This window comes from Varanus komodoensis, unplaced genomic scaffold, assembly GCF_004798865.1.
Source record: "Varanus komodoensis strain SLA01 unplaced genomic scaffold, ASM479886v1 scaffold1, whole genome shotgun sequence".
NCBI classification, from domain to species: domain Eukaryota; kingdom Metazoa; phylum Chordata; class Lepidosauria; order Squamata; family Varanidae; genus Varanus; species Varanus komodoensis.
The window spans coordinates 13,926,829-13,939,056 of record NW_025335268.1 but is presented as its reverse complement, the minus strand read 5'-3'; the positions used below and the strand labels follow the sequence as shown (position 1 = coordinate 13,939,056).

General features: G+C 38.5%; 1 protein-coding gene across 2 annotated transcripts in view; it reads left to right on the top strand.

The window, feature by feature from the left end:
- Positions 1–12,228, top strand: part of DNAH8 (dynein axonemal heavy chain 8) — a 171,388-nt gene that overhangs the window by 97,658 nt on the left and 61,502 nt on the right. For both annotated transcript variants that reach the window (XM_044443121.1, XM_044443208.1), the window contains 10 exons: positions 334–468; positions 2,626–2,787; positions 4,501–4,747; positions 5,363–5,604; positions 5,730–5,870; positions 6,115–6,352; positions 8,422–8,564; positions 10,123–10,257; positions 10,792–10,914; positions 11,359–11,572. In XM_044443121.1, coding sequence (XP_044299056.1) covers positions 334–468; positions 2,626–2,787; positions 4,501–4,747; positions 5,363–5,604; positions 5,730–5,870; positions 6,115–6,352; positions 8,422–8,564; positions 10,123–10,257; positions 10,792–10,914; positions 11,359–11,572 — 1,780 coding nt within the window. The remainder of the gene's footprint in view (positions 1–333; positions 469–2,625; positions 2,788–4,500; positions 4,748–5,362; positions 5,605–5,729; positions 5,871–6,114; positions 6,353–8,421; positions 8,565–10,122; positions 10,258–10,791; positions 10,915–11,358; positions 11,573–12,228) is intronic.

Here is a 12,228-nt window from a genome sequence, read left to right as displayed (position 1 = left end):
TTCGTGTGAAATGTTTTATGCAGATAACTAATCTATGCTGTGTATGTTTTACATTTCTCTTTATTTTACACACATTTCATAATCTGTTATTTTTCATTGTTCTCCTGTTTTGTGAGTCACCTTGAGAAGATTTTGTTGCCTACTAAGGCAACATAAAATACTTGAGAGAGTCATATAAGTGATCACTTTGAATGTTCTTTTAATTTCTCTGATTTGGCTTTTGAGTTTTCACAGTTAAGAAATGTTGACAGTGCTGAACATGTTACAATGAAAGCAAGAGATCTAAAGTCAATCCATTACTAGACAAGTAAAGTTTGTTATATTCATTTTTAGGTTCACTATGACTTTGGGTTGAGAAATATCCTTTCAGTTTTGAGGACTCTTGGATCTCAGAAGAGAGCAAGGCCAGATGACAGTGAAATGAGTACAGTCATGAGAGGGCTACGGGACATGAACCTCTCTAAACTTGTAAGAATCTATTTAAGATTTTGCTATACAATAGTTCTGAGACTTGTAGGGCTTTTTGCTGGACTATCATTGTTTCAAATTATTTTTCCTAATAAAAGAGAAATCTAATTTTCTTTCAATTAAACTTATTTTAAGAATTCATATGTGGCATGTGTTCCTTGCCCATGCTTCAATGAACACTTCAAATTCTGGCATATTAAGTTAGGGTAGGCATGAGTAGAATATACTCTTTAAAGCTACTTCATTTCTTCCTTCAAGCAAAAAGCTGCAAAACAACCAGGATTTGAATCTAACTTCAAACCATGGTTTAAAGGTGACTTACAAATCCTGGCTTAATTGAAAGTCTTTAACCATTGTTTCTACTTTGCACATAATTGGAAGCTATGATTAGGTCTGACTTCCTGATTAGCCCACTCACTCAGACAAAGTGAGGTTTACAAAGTTTCTGCATGTTAGTACAGGCAACTCATACACACTCTGGTATATTAAGCCAGGATTAATGGTTATTATGGGACTGCAGGTGGCGCAGTGGTTTAAACCGATGTGCTGCTAGGCTGGTTGATCGAAAGGTCGCCGGTTCAAATCTGCACAACGGGGTGAGTTCCTGTTGCTCAGTCCCAGCTCCTGCCAACCTTGCAGTTTGAAAGCATGCAAATGCAAGTAGATAAAAAGGTACCACTTTGGTGGGTAGGTAACAGCGTTCCATGTACTTCGGTGTTTAGTCATACCGGCCACATGACCACGGAGACTGTCTGCGGACAAACGCTGGCTCCCTCAGCTAGGAAACAGAGATGAGCACTGCCCCCTAGAGTCAGGCATGACTGGACGTAATGTCAAGGGGAAACCTTTACCTTTACTTTAATGGTTATTATGACATGCAGACCAGGCCATTAATTAATGTAGGTTCTGTCCTGCTTTAAATAAGTTTTTGGAAAAACTGGATTGTTAAATAAAACTATGATGGAAGACAACTTTGGGTTCAAATAGTAACATTGGGGATTGATTTTTGACAGGCAGGTTCCCCCATGGCCCTAATTTAAGTACATACGAAAAGCCATGCTTGATCAGAGGAATTGTCCATCCAGTCCGGTACTCTATTCACACAGTGGCAAACCAGCTGCTCACTGGATGGGTGAGCAGCTGGTTTGCCACCTTTAGATAGCAACAGTTTTGCCAGCCCAAGCTTTTCAGTAACTGGTGAATGCAGGCATGTTCCTTCTGATAAGGGGGGTAGCACATAGCCAGCGGGGCTAGTAGCCATTTGTAACTTTCTTCTCTATGAATCTGTCCAGTCACCTCTGAAAGCCATTCAAGTTGGTGGCTAATTATCACTACTTCCTGTGTCAGTGACTTCCATAGGAAAGCTATGTGTTATGTGAAGTACTTCCTTTTATTTCTCCCTAATCTTTTGATCAAGACATCCCATGATTTTTATTTTATTTTATTTTATTGGCGAAAGACAGAGTGGGCAGTTGTAACAATATGCTTTAAAGTATGTTCACAATTAAATATGAAGGACAATTCTAAGGCTACAATTCTGTACCTGCTTACCTGGGAGTAAGCTATACTGGGACTCAGTTCTGAATAAATATGCATAGGCTCTGAAAATGCTGAAAGTTGTTGGCCTTTCCACTGCCATTACAGTGAAGTAAACAGTTCTCAACCTACTCACATCCTCTGTTGTATTGTATCAACAGTTGAGCTGCAAGCAGAATTCCAAAACAGTCAACATTTTTTTTCAAGCATAATCAAATACCGGTTGCTGCCTCACTCAAGAACATAACTAGGCCCAGGTTCGAAATACTGTCTCCCACTTCCTGTTCCATGTATAGCAATCATGCATCTCCCAACAAGCACTTCTTCAGCTATGTTACTTAAAGAAAACTACACTTAGGATTACAACAATTTAGCAACTTTTTTGTATATATAACCCAAAGAAAACTAGCTATGCTTAAGAGTCATGGAATTCATTAGGACCAGTCTGTTGCAACTAATGCACTTTATTTCACAAAACAGCTGTACTTAATTTCATCTGGATTTGTAACCATGTCTGCACATGAAATGTTCAGATTTTCTGCTTCTCCCAATGCATTTTATATAAGTATGTGTATATATAATTGAATTTTAAAATGGTTTTTAAATTTTTATTTTTTTCAGGTAGATGAGGATGAGCCCCTATTTCTTAGTCTTATCAATGACCTCTTTCCAGGCTTGGTGCTGGACAGCAATACATATGTTGAACTTCAGGCAGCAGTCTCAAATCAGGTTGAAGAGGCAGGACTGATTAATCATCCACCTTGGAATCTTAAGCTTGTGCAGGTATACCAGAATACATCTTAAGCTTTCAAGTGTAACAGCACATTCAAAAGCTGATAAAATATTAGAATATGAATGTTATGACCAGACCATCTTGAGATCCTTAGGCTCAAACTTTCTCTGTACACCCCTCCTCCTCAAAAATAATCCAGGTGTAAAAAATCCAGGTGTATGTACCTTTCATTGTGTATTTGTTCCCAGTGTAGTGCCCAAATGTTATTTTTCAGGCCCTAGTACAAGCTTAAAACTGCTTCTTACTCTTCACTCATGATATCTTGTTTGTTGAAAAAAAGACTGAAAAGGACTCTTTTAAAAAAACGGAGATATGTGTCTTCTTGCCTTTTTCAGCCACAGTTCTGTGAACACTTACCTGAGAGTAAATTCCACTGAACTCAGTGGGTTTTGTTTATTTTTAGAAACACAGAGGATTTCACTGCTGCATTTTCGTCATTGCAAATTCAATGAGCTCCAGCAGTACTCTTTGGGGGATTTCAATTGTCCCAGTTATTCTGGTGGCTTCCCCCTGCTGCCAGGCAAGGCCCACACTCTGTTGATACCTCCTGCCTTTGCAAAGGAAAGGTTTGTTTGTTCTCCTGCCCTTCACCTAAAACAGCCTCCCAGGGGAGTTTACCAAAGTAAGAAATGCCAGAAGAAACTAAGGAACTTGTCAAGCTTGAGAAAGCTGCACATGTAGGGAGCCACACATGTGCTTAGCTCTGTTCAGGCATTCTCATCTCCCATAAACACCATACACCAATACAGAAAAATAAATTTGCATAAATGCTCACAAGAATTTAACCTTACTTTTTCTCCTCATGGTAGCTTGCTTACTGCCTAAGCTAGGATCTCTGATAAGCTGTATCAGTCCTCTCTCTCCCTTCATAGAATCATAGAATAGTAGAGTTGGGAGGGGCCATGAGGGCCATTGGGTCTAACCCCTGCTGTTGCAGGACACTGTTTGCACTCAGATGGCTGTCCAGGTTCATTTCTGAATGTTTCAAAAATGTCTCTAGTGGGGGGGAGACCACCACCTCTCTAGGCAGCTGGTTCCACTGTCCTATTGTTCTGACAGTGAGGAAGCTTTTCCTGATGCCCAGCCTGAATCTGAGTTGTCACAACTTGAATTGATTATTCTGTGTCCTACACTCAGGCATCAGCAAGAAGAGATCTTGACCTTCCTCTTTGTGACAGCCTTTGAGGTACTTATAGAGGGATATCATGTCCCCTCTCAGTCTTCTCTTCTCAAGGCTGAACATGCCCAGTTCTCTCAGTCTCTCTTCATAGGGCAGTGTTTTTGTTGCCCTCCTCTGGACCCTTTCTAGTTTTTCTGAATCTTTCTTAAATCTTGGTGCCCAGGAGTGGACACAGTATTGCAGATCATGTCTGACAAGTGAGGAATATACAGGGGCTACTACTTCTCATGATTTGGAAGTAATACTTCTGCTAATGCATCCCAAAATAGCATTTTCCCTTTTGGTGGCTGCATTGCATTGTTGGCTCATGTGTAGCCTATTGTTCACAATTACTCTGAAATCTTTTTCAGTTCTGTTGAGCCACGTATTGCCCATCTTGTGTCATTTGGGTTCTTTTTCCTAGGTGGAGAATTTGGCACTTGGACCTTGTACAGGAAGGAGTGCTCTGTGAAAACAAGCCTAATAGAAATAATATTCATGTCTCAAAATATCATACTGTTTTCACTCCCCTCCCCCACTGTAGTTGTATGAAACATCCAAAGTACGGCATGGGTTGATGACGCTTGGACCCAGCGGATCTGGAAAGACAATGGTTATAACTATATTGATGAGGGCAATGACTGAGTGTGGATATCCTCACAGAGAAATGCGAATGAACCCAAAAGCCATTACTGCACCTCAGATGTTTGGTAAACTGGATACTGCAACTAATGACTGGACAGATGGAATCTTTTCCACACTGTGGAGAAAAACCCTTAAAGCTAAGAAGGGTATGCCAAATATTGTATAGATTATATAGGGTATATGGTACTGTGATTATACTATATTATTGTTTAGTTGAAAAGAATCTTCTGTTTGTAGATGCACAGATTTCTCTCTCAGTTTTTTGTCAGTGCTGTAATTAATTAATTGTAACTGATTATTGCATTATGTTGTTGTATAACATGCAACTTTTACATTCCTTTAATATAAAACTGCAAAAATGGAAATCTTAGACAGTTCTTTTTTGAAAGCCTGTAAAATTCCATGAGGATGCTAGAAAATAAATATTAGTAGCTGCAAAATTGTACAAATGTAAATCAATATAAGACTTGAGGCCTATTGATTTCAGTAGAGCCTAAAGATGTACAATGTACATTTGCACGGTGTTGCCTTTCTTTGGTGAATGTATAATATCAGGCAACAGGTCAGCATCTCGACATGTTTTAACATTCCTTATTAAAACAAACATGCAAAGAACAAAGCTTGCCTGTGACATACAAATCCAGTTTGCTTGACATGAACCTGGCCTAGTCATGCACCATATGTTTATTCTGATAATGTCTTATAGCAGCAGCAGCAGCAGCAGTATCTAATAGTAGTAAGCTTTGCTTCTTTATTTCCAGGTGAAAATATTTTCCTGGTTCTAGATGGACCTGTTGATGCAATTTGGATTGAGAATTTGAATTCAGTGCTAGATGATAATAAGACTCTCACTTTAGCAAATGGTGATCGAATTCCAATGTCTCCAACTTGCAAATTGCTCTTTGAAGTGCACAACATTGAAAATGCTTCCCCTGCAACAGTTTCTAGAATGGGTATGGTGTATATCAGTTCTTCTGCCCTAAGCTGGAGGCCAATACTGCAGGTACGTTTTAACCAGGAAGATTATTTCTCCTGTTTAATATTTATTTTAAATTGTGGAACATCAATTGTTTTATGCTTGCTGCTTCATTCCCTCTCACTCTCTTCTTCCTTTCTGTTTCTTTTTAGGGTTGGCTAAAGACTCGTACTCCACAAGAAGCTGATGTGCTGCTAAGCTTATATGATAAAGTCTTTGAAGCAGCATATACATACATGAAATTAAATCTTTTTCCAAAAATGGAGCTTTTGGAATGTAATTATATCATGCAGGTATATCTATTACTATTGTCTCTGTTCTTATAAAAACACACCATCTCTCTAAAGAAATGAATCTTGCATTCTTGGTAACCATGCTGGAAAATAATAGGTAACTTAAATACAGAATTGAAGTTTTCCCTTTAGAAGAAAGTAAAAGTACTATGTGAATGAATCTTTGAATTAACTGAAAATTGCATTAAAATTTGATTTAGAAAAAATTAACATTGTACATTTTTTCTTTTAAAAATATTCCCAGTCCATTAATCTTTTGGAAGGTTTGATACCATCAAAAGAAGAAGGTGGCATTGTATGTTTGGGACATCTTTACAAATTATTCGTGTTTGGCGTGATGTGGAGCTTAGGTTCCCTCCTCGAACTAGAAAGCAGGGATAAGTTGGAAGCCTTTTTAAGGAGCCATGAAAGCAAACTAGATTTGCCACAAATCGTCACAGGTTCCTCAGAGACAATGTATGAGTATTTTGTCAGTGACTGTGGTAAGTGGAAGAGCAATAAAATTCTTCTTAATTAAGATGCACAAGCTGCCTCTACGAAAGATGTATTTTGTGCTATCTCCTGAGCACATTTAGGGCAAAGCTCATGCTGCTAATACTGATGGGACTTCCAAAGAAAGGAACTTACATTTAGTTCACTGTAATGGGATTACCTGTGAACTGAATTAGAGTCAGTGAATTAAAACTAAAATCCATCTTTCTGTAAGATGGACGTCTTCTGATTAGGAAGATGGCCTTCAGCCAGTGCTGGATGAGGTTGCATTTGCCTTAAAGGACCAGATATACAGTCTGTGGATGCTGATGAATTGTGCATTGTCACCATAGGCCCAAATGCCACCCATGAGTGGTTGTACCAGCTAAGTGTGGTACAGCAACTACATCTCTTCTTGGACTGAGATGGCCTGTCTGCAGTTATCCATGCTCTGGTAATCTCTGCATTTGATTGGTGTAATCTGTTGTACAGGCCGCTGCCTATGAAGAATTCTCAGAAACTTCAGTTAGTATAAAACACAGCTGCTGGGCCACTAACTGGGTCTACGTATAGGGAACACAACTTCAAAAGCTGCACTGTGCTTCAAAAGGCACACTGGCTGCCTGTCCATTCCCAAGTACAATTCAACCTGTAGACTCTTAACTAGAAATCCCTAATTTGCTATCTGAAAATGGTGGTTTGTGAACAGGGAGAAGACTTTCAGAGTCATAGCATTCCATATATGAAATCTCTTCTTCAGAGAACTTCACTTGGCAGTGCTCCAGATGTCTTGATATAATTTTATTTGCCAAGGAATTCCAGCCAGTTTTACCCACTGTCTTACAGTGCTGTCCAGTGTGGCTGCCTGTAACCCTCCAAGCTCAAGAGGATTACAGGCAGCCAATGGAAGGCAGAAAGAACACAAAGGTGAAGATTATTAAAAATACATCCTGGAAGAAAACACATAAATAAGAAAGAAGTAACAGCACCCACCAGATAAAAAGCAACTTCAGCAACAAGTCTGCTTAGATGCCAAGATCTGTCTGAATTAAAATGAGTTTGATTGCCAGCAGCATGACAATAGGTTGGAGCTCACCTGGCCTCCCTTGGCATGGAGTTCCAGACCTTGGGAGCAGCTACTAGGAAAACTTTCTTACAAGTTTTCACTAAACATCTCTCTGATAGTGCCAAAGCAGAGTGAAGGGCTTTTCCTGAAGAAGTTAAAACCAAGACATGGTCAAATGGGAGAATGTGGTCTGAAGAATTCATTAGTCTGGACCCAGATCTTATAGGGTTTTATAGGTTATAACCAGCACTTTGAATTGTGCCTGAAAATGAACTAGTAGCCAGTGAAGTTTAGTGTATTTATTTCATCATTTTAAATGTTACACCATCTTGATACATGGAGGAGTGGTTCAGAAATTCAAATAAATATTCATACTTTAATATTTTTCTTTAATACTTTTTCTTTGACTGTAACATGTAAAGTCTGGGAACTCACCTCTAAATAATAAACCACTCCTTATTTGAATGTTTGTGCTTGAACTGTTACAGCTAGAAAATAAATGGTCATTTTAGAGTGCCCACTGAATGACTCCTGCAGTGACTGTTAATGACTGAGTTTTGCACATAAGGGCTGGACCCACACAGAAGCAGACGCAGAAGCAGGAACATGAAGCTCAACTCATGCTCATTTGTTCTCATTCTTCCCCATTGTGGAGCAGAATGGTTACAGATAGCATTTTACATGATAACTCTTTTCAAGTGCCTTCTGTTCCACTATTTTCTTGTTTTCATGTGATTCAGAACATATCATTTTTAGTCTGTCAACCAATTTTCTTGATTACTTGGTGACTCTAAAGGAACTACATAAAAGTACTCTGCAGTTTTATTTGACTGAAAATAATAGTTTGAGAAAAGAAATGAAATTCCTTGAATTCATTAAGGATTTTGACCAAACTTAAAACTTGCAGTTGCAATGCTTTCTATGCTGTCCTTTATTCCCTATTTTGATCAGTAGACATAATTGTTGGATAAGGAAAATAATTTGGACTCTTCCATCATCATCATCATCTTTTAGGTGACTGGGAACACTGGAATAGAAAAGTTCAGGAATATGTCTATCCCACAGACAGCATACCTGAGTATTCATCTATTCTGGTTCCGAATGTTGACAATGTGAGGACACAGTTTTTAATGGATACTATTGCAAAGCAGCACAAAGTAAGTTTATATTTTCCTGTCACATCATGAATGTATAATTTTCTTTGTCTCTGAGATATTCAGTTACTTATATCTTTGCAAGTCTATAGGGTTAACAGCAATACAAACAATTCTAGACACAGACTTGGATCCAGAATTGTGCAAGCAGAGCAAAGTGGTTCTGCCAGCCCTTTTATTTTTTTGGCTGATTTCTCCCCTCTTACTGCACACCACACACCCAGTCTTGTGCAATTCCTTCCCACCCACCTGCTCAGGTGTCACAGAGCAGAGCCGTATCTCATGAGCAGCCTTCAGCTTGTGCAAGTCTGGATCCAAACACTTGCCCCTGTTCTAAAACTTAGATTTCATAGTCTTTATCCCAGTGTTTTGCAGTGTTAATAGATTTTATCTGCACTCATTCAGAAAGAGAAGTTATTTCACTATCTACTATGCTTAACCAAAAATGCATGAATCAATCACAGTTTTTTGATGAATTTGTATTTGTGTAAAAAAGAGGACTGGCTTTGTTACAAGGAAACAGCATAAAGAGATTGTGGTGCCCTTCCTACTCCTTTCCTTTCTAAAGAACTTGTATTCATATTTTTGCCACTGAAAAACTGCTTTTGACTGAATAATATTTGAAAGTATGCATGAAACCTGCAACATTAGCTGTTGCATTATAGGGTGCTCCTGTTCAGAGTTCCAGCCACCTCCATTCCATTTTTCCTCACCAGGTTTCTGTTTTATCCCTGAGAATCAACACTTCCTGGCTGCTTAACATGCTCAGTCCCTTGGTCTGTTTTCCCTCCACTTGGGGTTTCTCCAATTTATATCGTTGGTTTGGACTTTCACAGGATGGGCTTGGGTAGACACATTTGTGCCCAGTTTCAGTTTCATTCAGTTATTTGATTTCCCTGTTGATTTCTATGGACAAAGCTAAGAACAGTCCCAATTACTTAGTTGCCTGAGGCAAAGGACAAGGGTATGATTTCAAGTGCAAAAAGCTAATCAGACTAGCTGCTGAGTCTCATTTCAACTAACTCTGTGCCCCTGTGCTGGCTGCCTCATTTTGTGTAAGGACAGAAGCCAGCTTTGATTACTTCTTTGTTCTGTCTCTTGGAAACAGTTTCTCATGAGAAACTGTTGGGAAAACCAGGAACTGGCCTGACCAAGGAATGACATGCCCCTTTCTACCCTTTCCAGCAATTCCATTATATTCTCACCTCCCTCTCAATGGTCAGCTTTTTTTCAACATTTCTTACCCCTTCCTTGTTCAATTTTCTATGTCATTGAGTTATTATGGAGCTGCTTGGGGTGGGTGGATAGTCTTTTCCAAATATTTGTTTGTGAATCTCTACTGATATATCATTCTTGGGTATGGATGAAGAAAGTTTGGCTCGGTTTTATGAGCACAGGTAGACTCAGGTTGGAAACAGAGACAGCGATGACAACAATGATGATGTACTAAAAAGTAATCCAGCATAATCACATGGAAATGTTTGTACAGTTTAACACTTTTTTGCAGTGATGTAGCTTTCCTACACAGAATGTGAGAATAAAAGTCACAAAATTGTTGCAGGCAGTGTTGCTTATCGGTGAACAAGGAACAGCAAAGACTGTAATGATTAAAGGGTATTTAAAAAAATATGATCCTGAAGAACATTTATCTAAATGTTTAAACTTTTCTTCAGCAACAGAACCTGGAATGTTTCAGGTAAACTTTTGCTTATATGTTTCTACAAGGTATGCTTGCACAAATATTTTAAATTTGGAATAATCTATACACCCTGGTTTTGTTGTTAACTTCTGCTCTTGTTTGTAACAACGTGTTCCAGACTACTCAGTTGTTGTTGTTGTTGTTAGTCGTGAAGTCATGTCCGACCCATTGTGATCCCATGGACAACATTCCTCCAGGCCTTCCTCTCCTCCACCATCCCCCAGAGTCCACTTAAGCTCACGCCGACTGCTTCAGTAACTCCGTCTAGCCACCTCAACCTCTGCCGTCCCCTTCTTCTTTTGCCATCTATTGTTCCCACCATTAGGCTCTTCTCCAATGAGTCCTTCCTTCTCATTAGGTGGCCAAAGTATTTGAGTTTCATCTTTAGTACATGGACCTAAATTATTTGAGGAGTTGTGAATAACTTGTTCCAATTTATTTACTTAATTGGGACACAGATTTTAAAAGGATTTGTAAACTACTGTGGCTTTTTCTTAGTGTTTGTCTCATCTTGTTTTGTTAATTCTTAAGAGGACAATAGAAAGTTACGTGGACAAAAGAATGGGAAGTACCTACGGACCTCCAGGAGGCAGGAGAATGACCATATTCATTGATGATATTAACATGCCAATTATTAATGAATGGGGAGATCAGGTAAAGTTCTAGCATTTGTCCATATTAACACAGCTAAGTAGTATAATGTTTTTAGTAAAATATTTTTAAAAACACAAAACTATACACCACCATCCATATATTAAAAATATCACCTACTTTATTGTTAAATGATTTTTTAATTATTTGGAGACCAAGCCATTTGTCTGCTTATCAAGGCCACTCAAAGGACTACAGGAGCAAACTGTGTGGCAGATTATGGTGTTGTATCAATGTAGAAAAACACTGATAATGTTGTGGTTATGTAGCAACAAGCAGAAGTAAGTTTTGCTGATTTCAATGGAGCATAAACGTATGTATTAGCAAGGATAATTTATTCTATACTTGGCCCTAGAGCAGTCAACATTTTTTTGGCTAAATTAGGACTGTATTTTTGCTGCTTACTTTTCAGTGGTGACTGCAGTTTCTTTTTTAAAAATTGCACAGGTGACAAATGAAATAGTGCGGCAGATGATGGAAATGGAAGGCATGTACAGCTTGGATAAACCTGGAGACTTTACTACGATTGTTGATGTGCAGTTAATAGCAGCGATGATTCACCCAGGAGGAGGTCGAAATGATATTCCACAGCGCTTAAAAAGGCAGTTTACTGTGTTTAACTGCACTCTGCCATCCAATGTTTCCATAGACAAAATATTTGGTATTAATTTTTTGTGACTTTCAAATGGATTTAATAGATTGCACCTATGAATAATTTAAAATCCCTTCCCTTTTACTGTATTGCAGGTAACTACAACCTCATGTGTGTAAAACAAGCCTGAAGGCTCAAACTCTGTTTCTATTAGACATTTGTAGTTGATTAATTACTTAATGACAGACTGGCTTAGTTCCATACTTTAAAGTGAACTAAAGTTTTCTCCCTAGTACTTTCAGCAATTTTTAAAAAAATTATAGAATCACCCTACTTGCAAGGAAAACATCACACTGGGTCTTTATTAACCCTGTATAATTTTTGTTCGTATCTTATGCATTACGTGCTAACTTGGTCTAGATACAATCCCAAATTCTAGTGTAGAATTAATTTCTGGAAAAATATTAATGGTTTCCTAAAATAATGACTAAGGATCAATTATACCCATTGTGTATAAAATTATTCCAGGTCACTCTTTCAAATAAAATGTCCAGGCAGACAGAATAGGCATGATGGCAAGTGCAAGAGTTCCAGAAATGGAGCAATACCTCTGAAGTCCAGAGGTAGCTGGTGAGGGAAAGGACCCTCATTACGGTCTTATCATGCTTAACTATAGAGAAACTGTATATAGTAGGCAACCTGGTACCCTCTGGAACTTTTGGACT